Genomic DNA, 27,430 nt, shown 5'->3' with positions numbered 1-27,430 from the left:
AAGCATGTGAGGAGTGAAAGCGTTGCCTTGTTCATCAGGCCTTGTGTTTATCATGGCTTTCAGGAACCAGATTTCCAGGAAGTAGATATCAGCAATTTCATATTAAAGTAAATTTCTAGGAAAGTCTTGCATCTAGGGATGATAGTATCTTAATCTGCATTTTATCCTCGTGCTCACCTTTTCTGGAAAGGTTCTAACAGTGGTATCAGCTAACAGGTTAATGCACTGTCCAGCGGCCTTGGTTTGGCGGGCAGAGTGGTGTGAGGGCTCCTGAGGTATTTGTCTGCGGAAGCGCAGGCTCCCTAGGGGGAAACGTGAAGATGTCTGTCTCTCACTGAAGTTTAAAAGCTGCAAAGTTTTTAGAAATAGAAAGTAGGCTAGTTTGGAATAAGGAGGGATTATTTCCGAGTCCGTGTGACAAACGGAGCAGTACCAAGGGCATGCGTTGTGATGCAGGTCCCGCACGTCTTGCACTTCCTAAGGCAGTGAGGGTTAGAATGACAGCGGGTTGTTTTTTTCTTAAATGCTGTGCTGCTTTATCTCTTGGCTAAAGTTATTGCCTTGTTTAAAATGTGTTCTGATTTACAATGAATGGCAGTTTTTATACCAGTATATTTCTGTTTAGATAAATAATATATCAATGATAAACAGTTAGGGACAAGTGAACCCTAACCGCACATTTCTAAATAAAATGCAACCTGTTTTTATCCTATCCCAAGTCAAAACAGTCATTTTTACGTTCGTGCTGACAAAACAGAAGCATTTGTATTATGTATTTTTTAAGGCCAGATTCTCATTATCTAAGCTGAAATTTGAAGCAGTTGGGTTTATTCTCACTGAAAATAGAACAGGTGGTCAAGGCTTCAGCTTTTCTGTCTTTCAAAAGATGTGCCATACAGGTACCGGGTGCAACACCATGAAGGCTCTTGCTGTCCGGGTAGTGATTCAGGGGGAAGTGCTGCGAACAGGATGATCAGGGCTTCTACTGGCCCACCCTTGGCACTCCCGGAAGGCCTGTATCAAAACGCTGCTGGGGTTTTAGCTTGCAAGGCACTGGGCACTCGGCCCCTTGTCCAAGGACTCACTGATGCACAATATTTTAACACAAAAGTTTTTCTGTTGATTTTATTGGATTACTCACAAAGTAAAAGCTGCATATATACCTAAAATGAATTTCTGGATCATTCCTTATGTGATCAAAAGTAAATCGCATTCCAGGCAGTTTTCAGTTTAGCTCGTAGGTTCAGATAATATCACAAGTCAAAGAGCTCTGTTTGTGAAATATATATTCGCCACTTTTTAAAATTTATGCTGTGTTCTGTCTAGCATGCTAAATATATTCTTGGCCCCTTAGGCATCCCATAGTACTGGCTGTATGTGTTTTTCAGGATAGAATACAAGTTGTATTTTAAAAAAATTCGAGTCCATTAAGGGCCAGCGATACTCATTTGTGCAGACAAATTTTGTTTCTGGGTAATGGTATGGGTGGATTTTTTAAATTCATGCTCATCTCTGGAAATGACAGTACTGTTGATTTAATACCTAATGTTTATTTAATTGCATATACAATGTAAGAAAAATGATTTTACAAAGGAGTGAAAATATTAATATTTCTAAAATTCTTAACAGCTGATTTTGGACTTTCCAAGATTGTGGAAGATCAGGTGACCATGAAGACGGTTTGTGGAACGCCGGGGTACTGTGGTACGTTACCTGATTGTTTACAGTATGCTGAACTTAACACGTGGAGGTTACGTTTTTTCTTTCCTTGGTGAAATGCTTCTTACTAAGTTCAAAATTCAGAAAGCCTTTGAAAAGCAGAAATAAAAATCTAGAAATCCGAATTGGCACTGGCTAAAGTTTTTCTAAACTCATATTCTCAAGCGCTGAAGCTTAATAATCGAAACATATGTTATGGTATAAGTTCATCACTTGCATGGAAGTTAAGTCCAACTGTCATAAAATTGATGAAATTACTGAAATAGTGTTGGAGAAGCATCAGCGGAAATGTGGGTTATGTAAAGCTTCATGGAAAACACTAAAATTTATAGAGGTCATGCTTATTATGAACATTTGAATATTAATTACAGTGAATTTATCTTAAAGTGATACATTTTTAACACAGAGGAAACTGAATTATTCCTTAGAGTAGGGTCGTAACTTCAGCCATATAAACCAAATCATTTCAGTAAGTGCATGTTTTTAAATGTAGGTTTAAATCTTGACTTAAACAGGCTGTTCTGTTCCGTGCTGGAGTTGGACCTGCATAATGGAGAATTATGAGTATAATATCAAGGGGCACATTGTGGCGGATCCTGTCAGCTAGATGGGGGCTGGAGTAGATCTGTTTGTCTCTTTTTGCAGTAAAGAGGCTTTGGAACTTTTAATTAATCTATTTCTCTCCTAAACAAAATTAGAATGAAATCATAGGTTGGCTTCAGTTCTACCATGATAGTGAGATTCAGCCGAAACCGTTCTTTGCCAAATTGACTAATTTGCCTGGGCATTCACAGTACCTGAACAAACATGATTTTATGGATAACATCAGAGGAAACATATGACTCTTGAGCTTAGCCAAAAGGATGTAATACGTAAGGACAGTAATTTTAATTCCTTGACTAATTGAGAAATTAGGTAATTAAATAATTGTTGATGTTGGTTTTATGTTTTTCAATTGATGGCCTTTAAGGACAGTTTTACCTTATTTAATCATGGGAAATGTGCGTACAGTTTAGAAATTGCGTCTTGTCTCAGTTATCCTGTTCTTGTATGTTTCTGTTTTTTCCAAAACGGCACATGGAAAAGTTTATACCGTAAAAGAAACAGTTGTCCACCTTTGATTTGCATGTGAACACACAGGTGCAATCATATCTTTCTCTTTGGGGAAGCTGTTCCTTCAGTCTGAGAAGTCCACCCTAGTGCTATTTTTATTAGAGAAAACAGGTTTAGAAACTTCCGAAATGCTAAATCCAGCATCCCTTGAAATCAGCAACAAATTCCTCTGGATTTGGTGGTGTAAATTAATAATTCTGACTGAATATTTATACCATAATTATTGTAGCATAACTACTAAAGATCAGAAGATTACAGTGATACAAGCTAAACTGATAAGAGTATATATTATTACTGCTCACAACTTCTGCTTTATATTTCTATATCTACTTGGAATTATTTTAATGTGACTTCATATTAAAGTACACATAATTTCCTCGAAAGAAATCGTAACTTATTCATACATCTCAGTCTTGTGGTTGTTAACTATGTAAGGCATCTAATTTGAATACAAAAGAAGTATCGTGGATACTTGAAATTAAAACAAATTTCCAGAGAATCACATTTAGGCAAAAATATGTTCCCACACTGTCATATGGGAGAATGATGTTTTGATAAGCAAGTTACAAAAAACATAATACTAGTAACAGTGTGAATAATTGGCAATGATGTGGTCTCTTTCTCCATTGCTTTGGGGAGAAGAAGGCCCATCAGCCTGCATGCCTCCCGCAGGAGCCACGGCAGACATGGCTCCTGCTGCGGGGAGGCCCTTGCCTGGCTGAAGATGCCCTGCATGGCTTTGCATTTCATTCAGCACAGCTCTCCCGGGCAAACCAGAGCTGTGCCAATCCCCCCAGGGGAGAAGCCTCAAATACTCTGACCGAGCTGTGTGTGCATGCGAATGGGTGGCCTGAGGAGCAGGGTAGGTATCTGAGGAGACATCTGTGGCTCACGCTGCCCTCAGCACCAGCAGAGCCAGGCAGGGCTGAGATGCGCGTCCCAGGCTGCCTGCAGCTCTAAGCGAGGATCGCTGTGCGCTTCTGTGCTCCTCGTGCAGCATCGTTACCACAGCTCCGTTATCAGCAGAGGGACAGCCACCTCCCAGACACAGCCGTGAGAAGCTTGCCTGGACCTCTGGGGCCAGAAAATGCATCAGAGGTGGATCCTCCAGTGCCAAAACATGCGCAAGAAGGAGGCCCCTGGGCTGAAGAGGATTGCAACTACCTCGACAAACTGCTTGCTAGGGCCATGGCAAGGCACTTTCATGTCAACAAACCAGTTAACAGCTGGGGAGGTCAGTGATGTGAATTACTCCAAGGCAAGTCCACTGGGGTGGTTGTGCTTCCCATGGTGGATGCTCACCTCCAACAACCAAGGTGATCTCATGGAGAAACCTATTTCTGCTGTTCTTGCTGAACTCCTGCTCCTGAATGGGCTCTTACGAGAGGCTAGTTTGAGCTGGGGCATCCTTCTGCAACCTGCTAGCAGCATGCTGAGTGGTAAGCATCTCAGGTAGTTTTGGACGCAGCTGAACTGACCCATGTAGAAGCTGAAGGCAATCACATAGAAGTGAAGGGTTAAATGCTGAGCTTTGGGGGGTTTTTAATGACTGCACAGTGGTCCTGAGAGGTGAGTAGAAAAACTGAAAAATCAATTGAATTTTAGTGAGAATTATCTAAATACCTGTGTAACCAGTTGTGCAGTGGATCAGATATATGAGTGAGTCTGTTAAACGTGCTTCACCCTAAAAGAGGACAAAAGGTCACTGTTACTCATGCTCAGGAACGGCAGAGGCTTATACATAGGCTTCTGAAAGTGACTGGTGAGAGATGGGTAACAAACAGGCCAGAAGCCAGCAGTGTAGGGATACCTTGGATTTAACAGAGCGTTTTCTCTCCCAGGGCAGCATGGGGAGTCCCACAGGAAGGGTCACATTCAGTACTGGCTGAGTTCCTCCTAGTATAGGTAGGACTATATTTTAGCCTGCGGCATGAATTAATTTAACTGAAACTTCTAGCTCCTGCAAAGAAAAGAAGCAGGGAGTGAACCTGAGCCTTATAAACTTCTGTGTATATCCCAGTTCTTTGAAACAGTTGTTTTTAATGTTACATTCTTATTATCAGTGAACTGTTATAAAAGTGTATTGAAGGGAATAAACGTAGGAAGGGGTGTGTGATAAAAGATGAGAGAAGGAGCAAATATTTACATTATTGCTGATAATCCCTTCTATGCTTTGTCTGTAGAATCAAAAAATAATTTAGGTTGGGAGGGACCCTTGGAGACCGTCTAGTCCAATGCCCTACTCAGAGCAAGCCTCATCAGATCTGTTTGCCCCGGCCCACATCCGCTCGAGTCTTGAGCTCCTCCAGAGATGGCTATTTCACAGCCTCTCTGGGCCCCTGTGCCAGTATGTGACCACCCTCATGGTGAAAAATATTTTCCTTTTGTTTAATTAGAATTTCCCACATTCCAACTGCTGTCCATTGTCTCTTCTCCTGTCATTGTGCACCTCCAAGAGGAATCTGGCTCTCTCTTCTCTGTACCTTCCTGTTAGGTAGCTGTAAACAGCAGTTAGGTCTTCTCCAAGCTGAACAAACCCGTTCCCCTCAGCCTGTCCTCATACGCCCTCACCAGCTTGGTGGCCTTCCGCTGGACTTGCTCCAGTGTGTCAGTGTCTCACTCGTCCTGGGGAGCCCCAGACTGGACATAGCACTCTACATAGGGTCTCATGAGTGCTGAACAGAGGGCAAGACCACTGCCCTGAACCTGCTAGCTACATTCTTGCTAATACAGCCCTGGATGTGGTTAGCCTTCTCTGCTGCAAGGTCAGACTGCTGCCTCGTGTTCAACTTGTCATCCCCCCAGACCTCCCTAGCCAGTCAGCCCACAGCCTGTCCTGTTGTGTGGGGTTAGTCTATCCCAGATGCAGAACTTTGCGCTTTGTTTTGTTACTGTAGAAGCAAAGGGAAGAAGATGGTGGTGAAAGAAGTAACTTTACTATCTTAGCTCGTAGCTCGGCTGATAGTGTGATCCAGGTGACATGGCCATTAGCTTGTATGACATCTTTACTAAGAACACACAGGTGTCAAACATGCCTTGGAACAAAACTTAGTCCTAATCTTTTCAGTTTCATAAAATTGTACTTTAAGTGTTAAATACTCAAGTCCTTGCTGCCTTCTCTCACGGTTGTTATATTACAAATGCTATAAAATTGTAGTTAGCGTTTAGCCCTTCTTATGCCTATGTTTGTATACTGTAAAAAAAAAAAAAAGGTTAAAGCTTACTCCTATAACAGAGCTCTCAAAGTAGGATTGATTTGGCTAGGAGGGTTGAGGTTGAATGTCTGTGCTGAGAAGGCAACAAAGTAGGGGCTTTGTGCCTGCGGACATGGACCTGCAATCCTTGCTTTACCAGCTGAGTTAACTGACCAGCCAGCATTCCTGGTGCTTGGAAAATATTCAACATTACTTTCCAGAAGTGGAGGAAACCCAGGAGGAACACTGCTGAAATGCCAAATTGAGCTATGAATAAATGATAGTCACAGACTGCCACCTCCAATATCCTGCCCACCCAGCTTTCAACAGCTTCCCCCTAAGGACAGAGCAAGGAGAGTCTGGAGTCTGGATGCTTCGGCGTCAAGGCCTTTTCAATCTGCAGTTTGTGGGACATGCAGAGGTACGCAGAGGACTGAAAGCAAGAAGACTGTCACAAAGAGTTTTGCTTGCCTGAAACATCTTCCTTTGAATGAACTTAAGGAGGGCACAGGTGATTGCTTACAGTAGCACATAAGAACAGGCTAATACAGACTATGATTCATGATGACTCTGGTATAGCCAACATCTCAACTAACAGCAATATTTTAGTGCAATCCATACACCAAGAGAAAACTCCTGGCTATTAAAAAAATGGGTTTGCTAGATATGTAACTGTGTCAACACAGTCCAGATAGCAAAGGTAGCTGCTGTTTTATGCTAATTTATATAGCTGTGCATGAAAATTTTTTGGTCTGCTTTATGGACATTTTACAATACTGAGGCAGAAGGTGGAGAAAAGTGAAAGAAAGGCGTTAAGTATGTGTCTTCTGTCCTTATCCAAAGCAAGAAAACATCCCAAGAAACACTGCATCCTCGAGAAGAGGAACATATCAGCCATGAAAAAAGATTTCTCCTTATGTACTCCGTAACTCCCCACATGGCGTTAACACACATGGCAGGTAGAGCTCAAAAGGCTCCTTTCCTGGACCCTCTGCATCTCCTTCTCTAAGGCCATCAGCTGTTTTGCCTCTGAGCTGTCCTGGTTAGCTACAGGTTGATCTGAGTTGAATTCAACTGGGATCTGGAATCCCTCCTCGAAACATCCTCTCTCTGTTCCTTAGTTTACCTAATAGAAGAATAAGGCAGCAGGAAGAGTCTGTGCTTAGGCTAGCAAGCGTTTGTCCAGGTTCCACATATAGCAGTGATACATAGTGAACTTAGTGATCAGTGTCCTTTGCCTTTTACATTAATGCTTGGTATGTTCCTGATGTAGTAAATCTTTCTGGTAAGTTGAAGAAGTCTAAGCCAGTTAGACTGGAGGCAGTTAGGAAATAGTGCTCCACAAGAGTATCCTTGCATAGTCCTTGGGCCGGAGAGCAGCACTGTGAGAGGTCACCCTCAGGCTGACAACGAAGGAGCAGGACAGGGAGCTGTGAAGTGCCGTGCAGCTCAGGGAAGCCCCCGTCTCTTGGCCCTGTAATTCACAGCTATGAAACTGTAAAGCAGGAAGGTGAAGAGAGATGGTTCGGGTTTGCTTGGCTGCACAGCCAGACTGGGGACTCTGTAGGCACACTGTGGGATAGGGACATGTTTCTGCGGAGCAGAGCTTGCACGGTAGATACAGCAGGAATATGTTCTGGCAACAAAGGTGGTGTATTGCTGTCCTGGTCTCCCAGGTGGAAATCAGAGCCTGTGGGCTGCTGGTAGCAGGCGCAGCGGGTTTGGGATGTCCTGGGAAGGACACGTACGTGCTGCAGCATTGATATATGCAGAGACAGCCAGTCTGCTGTGCCTGAGAAACATGGCAGTCATCACACATGCAGCGTAGAGCTGGTAGGTTCAGGAGCTGTGATGCTGTCTCATCGGTTTGGTAACGCTGATGCAGTGTTTTTTGAGAAGGCCTGCTGATACCTGAAAGCGTGGCTCACTGTCTTCTTTTTAATTATTTTTTCAAAATTAGTTGTATCTTTCTTTTCAGTGGCCATGACATCAGCAAATACCTATATTGTCTGAAGATTATACCAGTTTGCTCAGCTTTCCTTGAGGTGCGTCTGTCAAGTTGCTAGGGCAAAGATTAAGTCCTTTACCGTTACCGAGCCAGAGTCCCCGGAGACGGTCTTTCACTTTATACCTGTTCTGCACTAGAGCAAAAGTAATTCCCTGAAATGGTCTTTTCTTTCCTCAGGGCTGAACTCCTTTATCAGGAGTTAAAGAAAAGCTTCATTTCTGAAGCAATCTGTCTTGTAGTCCATCATAGCCCCAATACTCAGTTTCCATGTAATATGAGTAGGCAAACCAAACTGAAATTCCCTCAGTGTGAACTAGAGAAAAATTAGAGTAAAAGATTTGGGGAATGAAGAGGTAGGCTAGGGGGGAGAGAAGGGAAAATCTGGATCTGGTCAGAACAGTGGTTTGGAATAAAACGTGTTTACAATCTTAATTAACCTTGACATCAGAATTAAATATATTTCTGTAATGGAAATACAAAAAGTGCTAAATAAGGAACCAAATAAATAAAATGCCAAAATAGCAAATACCAAAATAAAAAAAACACTTCCTCTGTCAGACTGCAGCACCAGTGCTAGCATAGCACTCCCACAGTTCCTTTCACTAATCTGAACCTAAAAAGAGATTTGAAAGTTCGCCTTTCACTTTACACTTGCTTCTAGCTATGCTTGGGCCTGGCTCCTGTTGCTTTGTACTCAGTGAATGGGAATCATTTGCCCAATTAAGGGCTTAAGGGAACAGGCCCTAGCTGTTTTTAAAAGATGATTACCGATGCCTTCTGCGTTTAAATGATACAAATCTGAAATTCTTGACCTTTGTGACTGTTATTTCTGCATCCACCTTTTGTCTTACTAACAAGGATTTTGTCATCTGCAGCACCAGAAATTCTGCGAGGATGTGCCTATGGCCCTGAGGTGGACATGTGGTCGTTGGGGATTATCACCTACATCCTGTAAGTGCAGGCGATGCCACAGAGGGGTACACGGGTGTTTCATTTGTAAGCACATTCAAGTTTTTATGACATTTTGGGCTGTGCTGTTGGAAAACAAAAAGATCCTGAACTTGGATTATGATATTCAAATGCTATTTAAATCAGTACAATGCTAGAGGAGCGTGGGAAAAGATTCAGATTATATATTTGATAAATATAACGTTTCGTAGTCAGTAGCAGCAAGGTCTGTGCAGAATCGTGCTATTAATATGCACAAATAACAGCGAAGCTGCTCAAAGAAAAAGAATGGGCACAGATATCAGAAAGCGTCATACTTTTTTTTTCTCATTCACACAAACCGTAAGATACACTGTAAGTGTACTAAGATTTTGAAGTCAAGATAGTCATCACAAACTTCATACACACCAGAAAACAAATGCCCCCTTCCAAAGCTGGCCCCGGTGCTGTGAGGGTGCCCTGCGGACACTTCGCTGCCTGTATAATGGTGCAGCAGCCCAGGGGGCAGCCTGTCGCCGGCAGAGCACTCGAGGGAGAGCTTTGCACACCCAGCTGGGGATCTGGCCTGCCACAGTGAGAATTTGGGATCCCTTGGTAACTATGCTGAAGAGACAACCACGCTCATCTTCACATAGCGAACAATCAGAAGTGTGGCAGAAGAAAGTGGAAGAGAACTGCGCTTTGTTGCAGACCAGGTAGGCATACAGACAGCTGTTTTAATATAGGAGGGGCAAAAAGAAATTAAGGTGCGTGCAGTAATTCTGCTGGCCTTTGCGTATTAGCAAGCACAGCTGCCCCACCTCTGTCAGCCCTACACACAGCTAGAGCTGCTCAGGCATCCCTGCTGCTGTCTCACATTCAGCCCCAGTGCTAGCCAGGAGGCAGGGGACTGCCCTGGACTCTTCACCCTTCAAAACAAATCAGTCTGCTGGCTTAAATGATTAATGTTAAAGGTGGAATGTTCTACATTTCACAAAGTAGCTAGACATACGTTTGACAAAGGGCTGTAAGCAATGCTGATCATAAATATTTTACACAGTTGAAATTGCAGTTGTAGACCAAAATGGTCAAACGGTTGTGTCTAAAGGTAGGGCTTACACCACACTTTAGTATGGCTAGTCCTACTTTGATTGGTAAGGGTCGCAATTATTTTATTGTATCAATGAAATCTGTCAAAGGCAGATTTTTGAGAAGGGAAAATTACTCTATATCTGTTCTGTTGACATTTCTCTTTATGGAAGAACAAATAATTTCAGTTATTCCCTTGGCAACACTGATGCTAAGCTGACTTGCGTGGTTGTATACAACACTTTCAGAATGCCTTTTATAGAAGAAAACAAGATTTTACACATATACATAAAAATACAGAAGACTATGTATTTAGTCCCATTTTCTTTCCGCTTCTGCAACTCACTAAATGTGTCCAACAAGTGGAGTGTGTAATAAAAGAATTATTTTCGTTATGTCTTTTGTAAGAAACAATTTTATTTTCTAGGGTTTCTATTAAAAGCACTTCTCAGCGTATATATGTGCACTCTGACAAACAAAATATTTTGTCGGAAATATTAGAAAACATCCTTTGTTCTGTACCTAAGCTTCCAATAGGATTAATAGCTCCCCTTTCATCTCCCTATAAATAATAGGTTACAGTATTCCTATAATATGTCAGAAAACACATGCAGGTAATAGCGATCAGTTTTGGAGGTCACGCTTTGCATCTTTCTTGTCATTTTGTTATCTTCTCCTTTTAAAATGTGAATCCTCATCTCAGGGCCTGGCTCAAGTCTGTAGAGGATCATATCTCAAATACTGCCTGCTCTTACACCCTGTATTCTGGTAGTGCCAACTTTAGTATCATCCCATTTATGTTTTTGTTTCGGTTTATAGAGTATATTCATCAACAGGTTGAAGTGACTTTTCTGGGGCTGTGCATAGCACTGGCCCAGCTGTCACCTTGCACTGATACAGGGTGGCTGTGTCAGGCTGTTCCAGGCCAAGTGGCAGTGGTTAAAGTTGTTTCGCCACTGTTTCCAAAGCTGAGGTTAGGAAGAGGATGGGTCATTTGCTAAAGTTAATTCATTTCCGATGGTTTCTTAGAACAGTTGTAGTGGCTCAGGCTTCGCAGAGAGATTTCAAATTTGCCAGCAGGGCTGGCGGTGAGATTGGAGGGGTGCCTTTTGTGGTCCCTTGACGAGAACTTCTAGATTGAGCCGTGGGCTTGTCTCGATATTGAATGATTTAGGGATAGCTCTAGTACTTGAAATTCACAGCCGCCTTTAATCTGAACTTGCTTTCAAGTGTAGGCAAGCTCCAAGTAAAAACATACAGCAAACTCCTATTTGAATACATGGAGTGGTATTTGCTACATGCATCTTTTCCTGGTATTTGCAGAATGTATCCTTTCCAAACCTTCCAACAGTTTAGCACATGCTCCCAAGCCGTGTTCACCTACCACACTGGTATAAATATGAACATGCAAGCTAACATTCTGGGTGGGACACGGTGCCAAAACAGATGCTCCTCTAAGTCTTCCTCCACCTGTTCTCTTCCTCCTCCCCCACCAAAATCCATTCGATCTACAGGGATAAGCCAGGCAAAAAAAGGGTCCTATACTATTCCACTTAGCCATCACTTCCATTTAGCTTTAATAATGCTCTATACTTAAAACTTTTTTATTGAGTGTAAAGCTATATAGGTCAACATTTCTGATGGATTAGAAGCTAAGATCAGAAAGGCATCTGTACTGTAACTGCTTCATTAATCCTGTAGCCTTAAGGGCAGTATTGCATGTCTCAGCCTCATATTTTAGTAGAGGGAATGTACATAAGGACAGTCTCAAAATATGTATCTGTATGTACCCAAAAAGTAGAGTGGGTGTAAGAGTTAACTACCATGCTACAGAGTACATGTGTGTAGAACTGCATCTTCTCACCAGTACGGTGTTTACTTCCCATTAATTTAAGAAGAACTTTGACACACACTTTGACAGGACAATTATTATTCTGGATGCAAATTATATTCAGACATATTGATGTAAATTGTTGTAATTCCACGAAAATCACATTTACAGTTGTACTAGCAGAGAGGAGCAGTCCTCCTGTATTCCAGGTTAGAAATACTATTGCACATTTGAGATAGAGCTAGTAGTCAACAAATCTGGAGGCCTTGCCTCTGGTCAAAATAGCATGGATTTAATTAAAAGTGGTGTTTTTTACCAACTTACTTAAAAGGATACAAAACACTGTCTGGTCATTTGTAATTGAATTTTAAACATGTTTACATTGATTTTTCTTTATTCAATATGTAATTGAATTAAAATGAATCAGCATAAATCTGATTTAAAAGAAATCAAGAGCAGCCACACTGGGTTTTACCCTAGTTTAAGTTACCTAATTTGAAAATCGCATCTATAGTTTTATTGATCTAAATTTGCATACAGACAAAAATCTGCCTGTTGAAATGGAAAATTTTACTTTTTCAGGTAGAAGCATATCCGTAGAAACTGTTCATAAGACTCCAATAGGTGATAGTGGTGAGTTGTAATTAAAATATTTCTAGGAGTAAATAGAAAATCACCTAGTTGAGCCTATCTCTACAGCAGACCAAGTAAATACAGATTTCCTCAACATTTTTAAGCATCCACAGGAAGCCAAGGAGATTTCAAATGGATGAGGCTGCATGCAGTGTAGGCTGTGTGTAAAGTGCATTTTTTCCACAGTGTCTACAGTGACAGGTACTGTCTTATCGCAGAGCTAACCATCGCTGCAGTGATATTCAGCCAGAACTCTTGTCGTGCCTAATGCATAGATTCTGCAAAGTCCTGGATGGAGTTAAATTCAAAATGGGCATAGATTTGGGGAAAAAAATCTATTTTGCCTGTTTAACTGGATGCCATTACTGTATTTCCTTTTTAATTATGTTGACTGCTATGAGAGCTTGGTTGATTTTACTGAAATTAATTCTTGAGTGCACCAACTTCCGGATTTCTTCTCACTGTTTACAGTTAATATTTCATTTGCTATGCAGGAAGAGACGCTATATGCTGAATTTTGCATCATTTGGCTCAAATGGTAGCTAAAGGGAACTAGCTCATAGGCACAAATACAGTGCTGAAAGTTAAGGTTTGATTCCGTCCCAAATTAAGCACTTTGTGGCTACAAGCAGCAAGTAGTCAGATCTCTAGCAGACAGGGAAACCTTATATTTTACTGCTTGTGCATTCAGTGCAAGGATGAGGAAGATCCTGAACTGAGGTGGGTTTCTAGCGCTGAACTTGTGTTCTATGTCTGGGTTTATTGTCTGCAGTGTGTCTTCAAATGCTTTAATATGGGAAGGGAGACGACAGACAGGACGCCGGGGGAAGCCACGTCATTCCCTGACTGCACGTACACTGCACGGGAATGGAGGAGGTTCTGCACCTCGCAGGAGGGAACTGTCAGGGCTGAGGGCAAGTTGCTGGTGTTTGAGCCACTGGATTTCAAATTCCAGATAACGCTCAGGATTGGCTTTAGGTTCTGTACTAATTTCAGATGTGGAAGAAGCGTTAGCACAGGAGACAAAGAACAGAAGGATACAGAGGAAACAGAACCATGACAAGATATCGCATGTAGTGACTTCGAAATCACCCACAAAGCACTGCATTTTTAAGCCTATGGAAAGGCACAGCCAGCACGTGCGACATGGAAAAAAGGAGCTACTCTAAAAACCTCAGCTGAAAGCACTTCCATAAGTGAAGGTTTCCAACACAGTCAATGCAAGCCTTAAACATGGTCTCGTATATATAATCAGTTACCTAGTAACCAGCAGATAGTTTTGGCTGAAGCAGTTAGTGGCCTGACAGCCCTACTCAGCAAGGGTGTTCCTTGGGGAACAGAGCCTAATTGAAACAAGCTCAGAAAAGACTGAGAGAGACAGGCAAATGCAAGCAAAGATTGCAGGTTGACCATGGCCAGCTTCCACCTATTGGAGTACCGTATTCAGAGATCGGATCCCTGTATTTTAATCCATTTCTGCCAGACTTGGAAATGAATGTGCTCACACTGGACTTCTCTTTTCCCTGTAGCAGTAGAACATGGTGCAGCTGTTCCACCCACAGGCTACCCCCCACTTTCAAAAAAGCATTTGTTCTTGAACATCTGTCCCCCAGTAAGCACAATGCTTGGCTTTAAATAAATAAGAACATGTTTTCCTGTCATCATCTGGCGTTGCCTGTTGAATTTTCCTGAAACGGGACGCAGATAGACTATTTTTTAGTGCAGGATACCTGCTTGAATAGGAAATCACTTTAAAACATCTGATTACATGTGCAGGCATGATTAAGGTGCATTGAAGCAACAGGAATGGTATTATGTAATGGAAATCATTTCTGTGAATGTGCATTCCCCATAAAATTTTGTTGACTATATCTAACCTATAAATTAAATCTTCATTCAGATAATTTGCAAGGTGGCTGCTTGCATGATGCACAGTGGGACTGTGCAGTGCCACACCACAAGCTGGTGTGGGTGCTAGAGGTTTGTATTCAGTCCAAAAAGGGACTGAAAATTTTCAGGAGAAAAAAGGTCTATGGAAGTCTGTTCAATATAAACATGTAATTTTTGGTTCAAGAAGTCCCTGAGCCACAGATCGCTGTTCCTCTACTCTTCCCGAGATGTCTGCTTTTAGCTAGTCGGAGGCTGAAGGGCTTAAGGAGCTTTTGGTTTGACTTTGTATGGCTATTCTTATGTAAAGTCCCTATATATACAGTTCCAATTGTGACAACAGAAAATTTACAGTTTGATCAGCCTTTCCCAGTGCTTGTGAATGTTTATAGCCAACATTTTGGTTTGCTCTATCATAGAGCTAGAAGTTGAGAGCGAAGTTCAGGTGTACATCCAGATCTGGTTCCCTAAAGTGGTGGACAGGATGTGAAGTGGAGAAAGATCATACTGTTTCTTGCAGCCTGAAACCAATTAATCTTCAATAAACTTCTCTCTTGCTTTGTTATCCTTGCAGACTTTGTGGCTTTGAACCGTTCTATGATGAAAGGGGAGATCAGTACATGTTTAAGAGGATCCTGAACTGTGAATATGACTTTGTTTCCCCCTGGTGGGATGATGTGTCTCTGAATGCCAAGGATTTAGTAAGTGCAACAAAAATGAGAGCATAATATCTTTGCTGATATATATTATATTAGCATCTCTTCCACTGACCAAGGCAGCATGCATTTTGGCAGGGAGGGTGTTGCTTGGCGGGGAATTGGTTAGTTAATTGTTTATATGACTCTGCTTTTTTTTTCTTGTCCTTGGATATATTATGCAGCTATAAAACATCCCCTGTGAATCCAGTGCTGTAATTTTGCAAGGTTCTGAACACTCAAAACTGTGGATGTTCAGGCCCTCCTGCGAATTAAGCCACAGCTTGTTGGCAATTGTCAGTGTTCAAATACGCCTGCTTTTCTTCAGGCTCTGAGGTGTTTCATCATTCCTCTTTGTGGGGCACCCGCCTTCAAGGGGACATAGAAACAAGCCCTACTTCTTGTGCAGTTTTCAAATCTGAACTTCAGAGAAAGACTAAAAAAAGACAATAAAGAGCGAAGCCCCCTGTTCTTGCTGAATGCATTTTTCTATCTATTTAAATTCTTTATTAATAGATAAGGGAAGACTCATTACCATTAAGTATGGTCTATAAGCAAAACGCAAAGGCTGGCATGCTATCTGCACTGTAGTCTTTTACTACTGGATGAAGTAAATTGGATTCAGGAGATACTGGTCTACAAAGATGAATATGCTTGAGTTTGATTTTTAGTCAGCAATACTTGGGCGCTTCAGTTATTTCATTAACAATGAAGAAACAATTACGCAGTTCCATACTGCTTATACAAACTGTCCCATAAAATACTACATTAATTAATGTTCGTAAGTATTTCAGGATGCCTCAAACGAAAGGCACTGTAGAAGTTTGAAGTATTTTTTTGCTGTATTAGATTTTAAGCTTTTCTAAGCTCAGTAAAATATCATTTAGTGCCTTGTGTCATCAAAAGTCAGATGAACAGCAGTTTGCAGCAAAGCTGCATATTTCCTGTACGCGCAGAGCTTTGATCCAGACTGGTCCCTACCATTTTGCTACAATAAAGCTCGAAGTTTCCGTTTTGAACACTTGATAGTAAGTCATAGATAATGATGAAGCCTGTGGCTCTGAAGACAGAATTTGTGCTGTGGGGAATACGGGAGTGTTTTGCTGCAGTGGTTTGTTTGGATGCCTTTGGTGGACTCGCAGCGGAGCGACTGCGCATCGCAGTACCAGTTCTCATGCATGCTCTTCAGGGCACTGTCTTTCTTGAATAGTTGAAGGGATTCTTTGTGAGGGAATTTTAGACGGTCCTAAAGCGCGTCGTCTCCTCGCACTTGGGCCGTGGAGCAGTGGTGGAGCCCTGTGCCGTCACTTGCACCCGGCTCCCAGAGGGTGCGTAGTCAGGAGAGCAGCATAACAGCACTCTGCTGAGTACTGACCTTGTACTTCACTCCATCCTCACCCTTTTTTTTTTTAAACATCACTTGTCCAAATGTACAGCAACCCTGATGAGATGCAGCTTGCCCAGACACCCCTACCTACCCAGCAGTCTGCTGTAGCTCCACACTGAAGGTGCGTCTGTAATGCCACGTTTCCAAAAGTTTCCTGTTATTGTGCTTGGAGAGGTGCAGCTCCCCGGTCGCAGCAGTAGAAGCGGTGGCGTAGTTGACACTAGTTTAAGAGTGGGCTAAGACGGAAATACTTGTACAGTACTTTATAGTTCACGTGTACACCAGGTTATGTAGAGACCAAAAGAAACATTTGATTTTTTTCTCTATCTAGCAGTGATTGCATGGTACAAGTCCACAAAGCAATTGCATAGACTAGAATTTAAACTTTCTAATCCAGTTTAAACCTTCTCTGAATCCAAAAGCGAGATCGACTCTAAAAGAACTGCCTGACTAGGGATTTTCTAATAATTTATTAGTGTTTATGTGACACTTTAGACAGACAATAGTCTAGATAGATATAGGCCAGCTGCACTGGTAAATATTCTTTGAAATAGTGGTAACCGTTTGATTCTTTTTCTCCCTTCTCCCCTGGTAGTGGCTTTTTTATTCAGATATTATTTACAAAGGATCAAAAAATACCAAAACCAAAAGACACGCAAAGACCTGAATGTAAATTCTTACTGGTTTCTTAGAACATCTTTCACTGAATTGCTTCCCAAACTAAGACCAAAACATGCAAAACTTGGCAAATGTCACTGGAGAATGTGTTTAACAGTCTTCTGTATTTCTGCTCTTGTGATGCAGGTTAAGAAGTTGATTGTTTTGGACCCCAAGAAACGCCTCACCACTCTCCAGGCTTTGCAGCACCCATGGGTCACGGGGAAGGCAGCAAACTTTGCACATATGGACAATGCACAAAAGAAACTCCAAGAATTCAATGCTCGGCGTAAACTTAAGGCAAGTCTCTGGACATAATCTCTGTGCTGGCTACAAAGAAATGCAGCAAGATTAGTAGCCTACAGAAGCCTTGCATATTTTCCAGGACAATGTTCTATAACAATATAGAACCTTTTTATTTAAGATGAGTGATGAAGATGAAACAGTTGAAGCTGATGTTGTCATTGTCTGCAGACAGACAAATAAAAACGTGAGGTTGGTTGAAAACTCTGCACAGACAAAACTGCTGAGAATGAACAGCTTTCCTAAATCCTTTCTTTCCTTCTATCTGTCCATCCATCCATCCTGTTTAGTACTGCTTACTGCACACATAGGGTGCTGAACAGAAGCAACAAAATTCTGAGTAGTTTCCTCATGAGGTTAAATGCCCATAAATTAAGAATCTGCTGTTGCATCTTTTGGTCTGTACGCCACCCGCAGTTTCTTTATCTATCACTACAAAGCAGGAACTTAAGCCATTCTTCTGTATGATCTAGAGTCAGCATTTCAGATACTTCATAAAATGTATGAGTTGAGAATAGCAGCCCCAAAACATGCATTTCCAAGTACCTCTGAGAGCAAATGAGCAATTACGTTCCTTATCTGGAAACTGAGCATTGTATAGCAGAGGTACAGGTGGGACCCGCAATGAAAATTGAATTAGGTTTTGAGTCACCAGTTTGCTCCTTTACCATCTAAACTATGTAGCTGCCATGGGAAGTAGCAGGAAAATAATTTTAGGTGTGAATGGCAGGCAGTTTGGCTCCTAACTGACTTGACAGCAGGAAACTTCCTTCTCCTCTAATCCCTTCTTCAGTTGTTTGAGATTTGTGTCTGCTTAGAAGAGACTTCAGGGTTACTTCTGCACAGAGCTTATTATCAACAGCTGCACTGAAGCTGCCTTTTGTAGCCCAGGAGGAGAACAACAAAAAGCATCTTGTCTGGGAGCTGTACAACCCCCTGCAAAACCAAATTCACAAATAATAAATGACCCTTAGCTGTTTATTTTTGCTCATTTTTTTCAATAATGTTAGGGAACTGTGACAGAGAATCTCTACAGGGCAAAAAAAAAAAAAAACAGTTTTGTCATTTACAATAGTCTTGGGCACTGCACATATAATTCACGGTGACACTTTGCCTGTGCAGAACTGCCTAAGTGTGTCTATTAACACTGTTCTCTTCAGAAAGACTTCTGTAGCCTTAGAGCAAGATTGCCCTGTATTTACTGAAGATGCCATACAGCATCATTATATCAAAATGATTTCAGAGCATGAGCAGAGTCATAAAATTCATTATTTCTGAGTGAGCTGTTAGATTTCCTGCCCAGGAGGTCAGAAAGGACTAAGTGCCCTTTTTGCATGTTTTGATTTCGATTCTCTGTTTTATTTTCACACCTTTGAATTGCCAACTAAATTTTTTTAAGTTTATTTAGTTTATTTAGACCTATATAGTTAAACAATTTGTACTTTGGAGTTTAAATGCTGTTGCTTTTTTATGTTGGTTTCTTTACTGCTTTTCTATCAGAGTAAGTGACCAAATCTCTAATTAATAGTTAATAATAATTAACTAGAGTTAATAGTTATTGTATAGGTACTTAATAGTTTTTTACTTACATATACGTATATATGTATACACACACATATATATGGTTAATAAAAACTGTAAGTTTTCAGGTAATTAATTCCTCCCCCTAAAAATAAGAACAGAAAATCAGCTGGTGAATCCATGCTTTAGTTATTGTTCTATTAGAATAATACCCTCTCTTTCCCAGCATACAAGACTAGCATAATACTATTCCTTTACGTTTAAAGACATATTTGTATAAAATAACTCTAAAGCTCAAACTATCAGAACAGTCATGATTTGGTCTATCATGTACAGTGTTGAAGTTGTTTCATATACATCCACATGGTTATTTTGAGTGAAGGGTACATCTTTATGCATTCTAGAATAACTGAATGGCCTATTCTGTTTTAATGTGCTTTCCCAAATCATCTTACCATTGCTGTGCATGCATGTGATTTTCCTTTTACAGGTCCAGAACTCACCTTCAAAATCATTGCCACTTTTATTGATGCATGCCTTTTACTTTTGACTTCACATTCCACAGTAGCTGATTCTTTAATGCCAACTATTATACAGTCTGCTTTTTCCTTAGCATCTTTACACTTTTTTTTTTCTTTTGCATAGTTACTTCTGCAGGTCATCCACAGAACTTTTTATACTCGTTCTCATCCCTTCTGCAGACCTGCTTTTTCTGTGATGCCTAAGCAAAAAGTTAGCCAAGTCAACAATAGGTAGGGTTGTCTCATACACGGAGATTAGTGTTTCTTCTCCCCACCTCCATGTTTTCTTTCAGATAATAAACTTTTCAAGGCAAGAGCTAAGTTAACTGTCCCTAATGGGTGTCTTCACTTTGTGATGTTTTATATGATACAAGAGCCAGTCCCCAGCATCTGCGTATATCCAGGCAGTTGCCAGTATGCTCAGTGCCATTGTAGTTGATATATGCGATACTGATAAATCTTGGTTCCCTTTGTTAATTTTCCCTGAAATAATCAGTGATAATCACATTATTGAGATGGAAGAGCACTTTGTCATTGCCATCTAACTTAAACGGAGGCAATCGTGGTAGTTTTTAAAAATAAAACAGGCCTATGTGCAGCTGAAAAGAGAGTCTGCTTGTGTTGGCCAAGTTTGAGACCTTAGGAAAGCAGCTCTTTAAAATCTCCATACAGTATTTCAGATGGTGTTCCCAATCTGACTGGGCCCATGCAAGTGTCCAAATGTGACATTACCACGAAGACCAAACACAGTAGTGTTCGCTAGCTGCCTGATGCTAAGGTTGTAGTACTGACAGACCGTGTCCTTTAAGGAACATCTGTTTGATCCTCTCTTTCTCAGGCTGCAGTAAAAGCCGTGGTGGCATCCACTCGCCTTGGCAGTGCAAGTGGTCACAGCGTCCATGACAGCAACAAGCCCAGCCGCAATCCGTCTCCTGTCCACGATGGCCAGCCTGAAGAGAAACCCACTCAGGAAGCAGAAGCAGCTCCCGAAGAAACGTCTTAGGTCATTTGCTTCCTTGTTTCAGCTGAGATCTGTCATTTCATACACCAGCTAACTTGTCATTCAGCAAGGAGATTCGTAAGCTTGGCCTCTCTGGTTGTGCTTTGGGGTGCCAAATGCACTGGCTGGTGACTCTACCTTCAATGCATGTGACTGCTTATGAAAATAGTAAACTGTTCCATAAGGCATGTCATGGAAACAGTGTTATTTGCAGTAATACCAACAGGTGAAAACATGAGAATGAGTAACTACCTACCATAATGCATATACTTCATATACATCTATACAGTGTGTCTAGATGGCATTTGAAACAAATCCTATTTAATTTGGTTTTACAGAAGTAGGTGTCTTCTGTATGTCATAACATTTTTTTGAACTGCTTCCTTCCAGAATCATAGTCCTGCAGTAGATGAAATGGAAGGAAATACCAAGCCAATGCTTTTAAAACTGATGTATGAAATAATGCTTTTTATCTGTTATATTTAAAAACTGTTTGGAGATTTATATGCAAAAAACATTCCACTACTTCTGGGAGGAAATTGAAATGTTAGTTCCACTGGGCATGAAAATGTACATTCCTCAAGCTTGTGTTGAGAATGCCTTACTCTGACTTTACCAGTTTATATACAGTATTTTAATGACAACCAAAATTACTCAGATTTTTGCCATTTCATTCTCTAGTAAAATGTTAGCAAATCAAAATTATAGAGTAGAAGAGGATTAGAGTAGATGCAGATTTTTGAAATTCCATTGTATTTATTCATGACTTTCTAAACTGTGCAGCTAGAACATGTTTTTATGGGGCCTAAGGGAATAATCTGCAATTACACAAGTTTTAAATGCTTGAAGGAAGCTATTCCACAGCTTAATAATTTTGCTCTGGGGAAACACTCTTATACAAGGTCTGGGAGCCAGTAATACAATCTGATTGCTTCCCAGGTAATTTAACCTCATGAGTAACTGGTTTCCACTTGTCAGTATAATTAGTCCAGATTTTCCTTACAAAGGACCCATCCTGTAAAATGATCCACCAGCACAGATCTTGCATCCGCCTAGAGCTGCTCTGACTTCAGTTACAAGCTGTGTGCACGGATCAGCTTACAAAATTAGGGTCAGGCTCTTGAGCTGTCTTGATTCTTTGTTGAACATAATGGATAGGAGTCGGAAAATGATCAGACCGTATATCTGACCGTTTACATTTGTTTGTTATTACTTTGATAGCACGTGAATTTCATAATGTATTGGTATATTACAGAAATGAAAAAAGAACCTAATGTACAACAATGTCATTTGTGTTTGTTAAACTTTTTAATACTGATAGTTACCTAAAACCCTAATACACTCAACATTCCTCTATTGCTTTAATTGTTTTCATTTGGAACTGTTGGGCCTTGTGCAACTTGCCTTGACAAAATATATCAGCTACTGAAAAAAGCCAGTGATTAATAAAACATTCAGTAGCTATACTTCCTGTTGAAATTAAGGTAAAAGGTAATAGAATAGTATTCATATGGCAGTTTTGCTAAATAGTACAAAAAAGAAGATTTGAGATGCTGTCTTCACTAGGTGAGAATGCATGCTTATGAATGTATTTTACTTGATATTTTTACTCATTTCTTATAACTCTTTGGACTTGTGAAAAAAAGTTTGCTGATTAAGTGCAGTTGAAATTCAGAGTATCTGTATCCATCCTTTTCCCAGGTGACACGCTTTGAGATAAAGTAAGACTGTAAACTATAAAGGCTGGCAGGTGTATGATGGCTACAACAGTACCAAGAATTCTACCTGATTTTATAGTTCCAACTGAGAACAGGCTGATAAGAAGCTTTTACAGATTTTTCCCTTGGAAAAAAAGATGCTATTGGAGTAATCTCTGGGGAGAAGGTGATAGGTATGTCCACCCATCTTGCTTTTTACCATCTTACTATAGCTGTCCCTGCAAAGCGACTGCAGGGCTAATGCATTTCTCAGCCACAGGTCTCCTCCCTGTGGAGCTTCACTCCAGCAGTGATGCTGTCGGTGTTCAGTCAGTGGGGAGGTATCACGGGAGAGGCCAGATTTCTGTAACGTTTCCTTCCTCATTTCAGGGTCCTGGCCTCTAATGGGCAGAAGTGGATTGGGCTGCACAGTCACTGCATATCTACAAGTCCTTGAGCAGAAATATCTTTACCTGAAATGTCTTTTTTTTTTTTTTTGAGGGCAGAAGTAGTATGTTCCCAGCAGATTCTTAAAATTATTCTGTGCTAAATTATACCATAGCATATCATAAATATGACCTGATGCCATGCAACTAGGGACCTCTTTGTGACAGCGTGATCCTGGAGGTAGCTCAGTCTTGTGCATAAAAGGCTCCGGGGCTTAAAATGTCTTTGCTTAGTTTTCTTTTATTGTGTTCAGTATAAAACAATCAGGATGGCTATGATAAATGAATTAGCAGTATGTGACTCAGCAAAGTAGTACGCCTGGCTTATGCACGATGGTATTGCACAGAAGGAACAGCAGCATTAGGAGGTATGTAGGTTACTAAAGAAAGGAGCGTTACATGCATTGTTTTTGTCTGAAAAGATCACATCCCAGTGGTATCTGCTATAATTCAGACTTGGGAGTGCACCCCTCGTGTGTTTTTGCAGCTAAAAAATATGAACGCAGTACCGCCATCCCAAAGCCATTGGAGGCGAGCCAGTTCCACTTTGGTAGTTATAAAGTAGTTAGACAATTACCAATGTTCTTTCCCGTTGAAATCCTAAGCTTTAAAATTTTTAAATGTTAACCATATCAGCAAAATTCTTCAAGTGCAAAAGGGAGGACCTTGCTCTTTTTAAAGTATCTGAACTTAGTAAAACTTTTCCTCTAGAGGCAAATCACAGTGTTAGCCAGTTAAAGGCTAATATTTGAGAGCTAGACTGAGGATCTGATGGCTGTCCAATGGCCAATGATTTCCTGCCTTTGCACAATAGCTTTTTTCTTTTTTAAAAAAACAAATTCAGAAAGATTCACTCCAAACCAGTAACAGATTTCCTGTCAGTTAGAAGAGTCTGCTTGTGATTTTGCTGTTGATGCAGTGAATTGCTCCCGAGGTCAGGGATGCGCTGGCTAGACTGGTGCTAGTTTGTTACCTGGAGTTTGTCTTTTGCTTTGTGTGAGTGCACGGTAAGGATGCAGACACACCGAGGCCATGATCGTGTCTTTGAATGTAGAAGACCATCGGAGCAAAAAACTGTGATAGCAAATATGCTTCAGAGGAATGGTATTAACAACTCAGTCTTGGAGAGTAAGCAGGCTGCCTGGCACCTAGAGGCAAGTGACAAAACCCATCCAGCATCTGCTTTCCCAGGACTTTGCCCATGTGAATAAAGCAACGTGCTGCAAAAAGCCAGTGGTACTAGCGTAGGATGCATATGGCAACCAAAAAGTTTTGAGCAGGGACTCAGAACAGCAGGGACCAGGGAATCCCAGGCTGGGGAAGGCTGTGGCTCGTTGAAGGCCAGGCTTCAGCAGGTCCTGAATAACCCTTTCCGTCCCACCAGTCCTCCTGCGAATGAAGCGCAGACCCACCTCGCAGCCGTGGGGAAAGGGAGGACACCACCGTGTTTTCTACAATGCAGCAGCAAGGAAAGGAAAGAAGGTGCTAAGACTCACCAGTGTCCAACTTGGCAGATGGACACTTGGCAGTGCTAGGGAGCAAGTACAGGAGGACTCTGAAGAATAAACACCCATTTCCGAGTAACGAGGGCAAGCCATCCCTCAGCTTCTGCACACGTCCGAGGGCATGCTCTTAGCTGGAGTCCTGCAGAGCAGCGTGCAAGGTTAAGTGAGTGCAGTGCCGCTCCCTTTTCTAAGAGAAGCCTCCGAAAGTAAAGAGTGCGGGATTCCCAGCAGATCCTTGTGCAGTCGCCTACTTCCAAAGCGGTGGATGCTCCTGAGTCTTCATGCAGTGTCCTGATTCCTGGCTTGCGCACAGGTTGTGTATTTTCTTGGTGAAGAATTTGATTTTGTGCAGCTGTGTCTGCCTTGTTGCTAGGGAGATTACCAGTGTACAGCTTATATAGGTGCGGTAATCAAGTAACAAAAATATCTTCTTGTAAAGGGGAAAGCAGCAATGAGATTGCCCTAGCAGGATGCACAGCTGGACCTAGAGCACAATGACAGTGGGACACTGTGAACAAGCCAGTCCTGAAGATACCAAAGGTAACTGATGAAACAGCTCAGACTGTTCTTAAAATTACACTGTAACAAAAAATAATGGCACAAAGAATGTCCTTCCTCCCTTTCAGAATCATTTCAGGTAGCAAACAGTTGTTAGAACCAGGATGGTGAAAGTTAATTCTGCTTTTGTGCAAAGAAATAAGCCCCTGCACAATATGATGATGTCTTGAACAAAAATCATCAGCTGCATTGGAAACCAAGGACAAGAGAAAGATAAGGAACTAAAAGGAGAAAAATAGGAATAATATAATTACTTAATCTAGTTATATCTGGAATTTAAAGATGTTAATTCCAGAAAATGTATGAACTTGTACTGACAAGACTAAAATCTTCATATAAGTGAAATTTTTCTTTATGTCTGGGAAGTAAAACTTCTGGCCAGAGTAATTCAACAAAGGCTGGTGGAAGATGAGGACAACAAGGAACACATTCCTTGGAGCAGGAGTATATTATAACGTATGTGTATGTGATTAAAAATACGGCCAAAAAAAAAGTGCACTGCTTGCTCTTCTGCCCTTCCAGAGTGGAAGAGAGAACAAAAACACGTGCCAGAACTTGGTCATTGTTGGCAGGCAATCAGGTAGCGTGGGGATGGACCTAGAAAGGGAACAGAGGGCTTGAGTAGTCAAAGCAGCCCAATTCTGAACACATGTATAAAACTAACTTTATAGATATATATAAAAATATACACTCACACGAATATATAAATTTATCAAAAGAGAAAGAGAAGCAGAGACTGGTCTGTCAGAGCCATGTCTGCATTAAGAATTGCAGTAACTTCTTAAGCCATCTGCCATCTGCCAGCATTACTCTGCTGGAGGTGATGCCATAGTGTTTCACATTCTTGTATACGTGGCTCATCTCTGGATGAAATTCAGTGTAATGGATAACAAGGTCTGAAAGCACAAAATAAGATTAATAAATACAGTGGATTAGAGTTTTCCCCAGCTCTGGCCCCTTTGTACCAAGGCATAGCCAGGAAAAGAGAGCTTCAGTGCTCTCATCCCTTCGTACACTTGAGGCACAGGCCAAAGCGAGGTGACGCAGGTAAAGCACAGCACTTACATGGTGCTTCAAGGAACCCTCTACACTGTGCCCGAGGCCCCCGCCCAGCTACGCGCCATCCACAGCATGTGTAACCAAAACCAGGACTCTAGCCCTACCTGTATATGAAGGTGTTTATTGACCGAGGTGTATTAAGCAGCGTGTGTTTGTTCCTGCTAACTAGTGTAAAGATCCTCCCGTAATGGAAAATACCGGATACTTTGTTTTATCTGCGTGCAATATTGCAGCTCACCGTTGCAGAGTGTTAAATGCCGATAACATAAATAGCAAAGCCTAAGAGAAACGTGCTTTTCCGTTCGAAACTCCAGTTTCAACAAACGTTAATGTACATTCGGGGCCGAATGGCTCGTTTTCCTTCCCCTTTCTGCTTCATCCTTTTTCCTGGCAGTAGACCCCCATGGGCACACGGGGGGTACCGTCAAGCCATCTGACACTTGGCAGGTTTCAGCTGCGGTGCGCTGACAAATCTGCTGTTGCCCTTGGGTCTGTCAGAGGGGTTTCCCTCCTGTTCTTTGAGTTGCTTTGTGCTCCAGAAAGACTCTGGGTTTTATTGGTCGATGCTGTTATACGTTGCTGTAGAAGCCACCCTTGGTGTGATTTGTCATTGCCAGGTCGTACACAGAGAGTGGTGTTTCTCCTTTCCCTCCCCATTTCCGAGACTCATGCTGTTTCTGGTGCCTTCCGTTTCCTTTGTCAAAAGCATATACCCGGTTGACAGAAATGGCCGGGTGCCGTTTAACAAATGCCAGAAGCACCTTGAGTTAGTTTCTAAATAGAAAATGAAGGCCCTGGGGCTGCTTTCGATCCTTCAGCTCCGCTCACTGGTAACGCTCAGGAAGCGAGAGGTTTGGACCAAAGTCACTCGAAAGCAGCATCGTGCCTGGTTCTGCTCCTGAGTGCCAGTAAGCTGCTTTGGCAGTCACATTTTTTTCTTTTTAAGGAGCAGATGTGATTTTAGTCATTCTTAAAAAGAGCATCAGGCTTAGGAACTCTGAGAAATGTCGTGCCTGCTATAACCAGTGATCTTACTAATATCTTAGTAGCTGTTCATCTACTTAATGTCATTTTTAGTGCAGCATTGCCATTTAAAGCACTGGCAGAAGAAACAGCAAAGTCAGTCTGTAGCACTTGGGGCCTGTATCTGAAACTGAAAATAACAATATGTGCTTTGTAATACAAAACTGTTCGGCATCAATCACTGCAGCTGCGTATGGACACGTGGGAGAAGTCTATCGAACAGCAAAGACTGTAACTGTTATTCCTGTGTTGGGTGGATCTGGAGCAGCTCTCCTAAATGAAATTATCGTGTCATAAGGACTTCAGACAGTATTCTGGTAACTCAAAAACAGAGGCAAGCCTTTTAGTATGATTTAAAACTGGGAATGGCCTGCGGTCTCGCCCACAGATGATGTGCTCCAGTAGCCACTGAGTTATGTTCACTGACCCATAGATCCGTGCACAGGGATCGGCTTCATCATATCAGCCCTCAGGATCCTCTGCCATCTCCTTTTGAGCTACTTCTTCCAAAGCAAAGCTTTCTTCTTTAATCCAGGAGATTTAAATTCACTGTGCACAAAGTCAACAGCTGTTCCTCCGCGTCTCCATGACATTGCAGCTCTGAGGCAGGCAGAGTCTTGCTTCTAGCCCCTTTCAAAGCAACGGTGTTGGTACCCA

The 27,430-nt window shown here is 41.6% G+C and overlaps 1 protein-coding gene across 3 annotated transcripts in view; it reads left to right on the top strand.

The window, feature by feature from the left end:
* The window catches only part of LOC138060907 (calcium/calmodulin-dependent protein kinase type IV-like), a 175,017-nt gene extending 153,176 nt beyond the window's left edge, over nt 1-21,841 (top strand). For all 3 annotated transcript variants that reach the window (XM_068924818.1, XM_068924817.1, XM_068924816.1), the window contains 5 exons: nt 1,630-1,704; nt 8,910-8,985; nt 14,976-15,102; nt 17,288-17,440; nt 20,324-21,841. In XM_068924818.1, coding sequence (XP_068780919.1) covers nt 1,630-1,704; nt 8,910-8,985; nt 14,976-15,102; nt 17,288-17,440; nt 20,324-20,488 — 596 coding nt within the window. In that variant the 3' untranslated portion in view covers nt 20,489-21,841. The remainder of the gene's footprint in view (nt 1-1,629; nt 1,705-8,909; nt 8,986-14,975; nt 15,103-17,287; nt 17,441-20,323) is intronic.
* The last annotated feature ends 5,589 nt before the right edge of the window (nt 21,842-27,430 follow it).

This window comes from Struthio camelus, chromosome W (genome assembly GCF_040807025.1).
Source record: "Struthio camelus isolate bStrCam1 chromosome W, bStrCam1.hap1, whole genome shotgun sequence".
NCBI lineage: Eukaryota > Metazoa > Chordata > Aves > Struthioniformes > Struthionidae > Struthio > Struthio camelus.
Note: the sequence above shows the minus strand (reverse complement) of the source record. Positions and strands in the feature narration are given on the sequence as shown.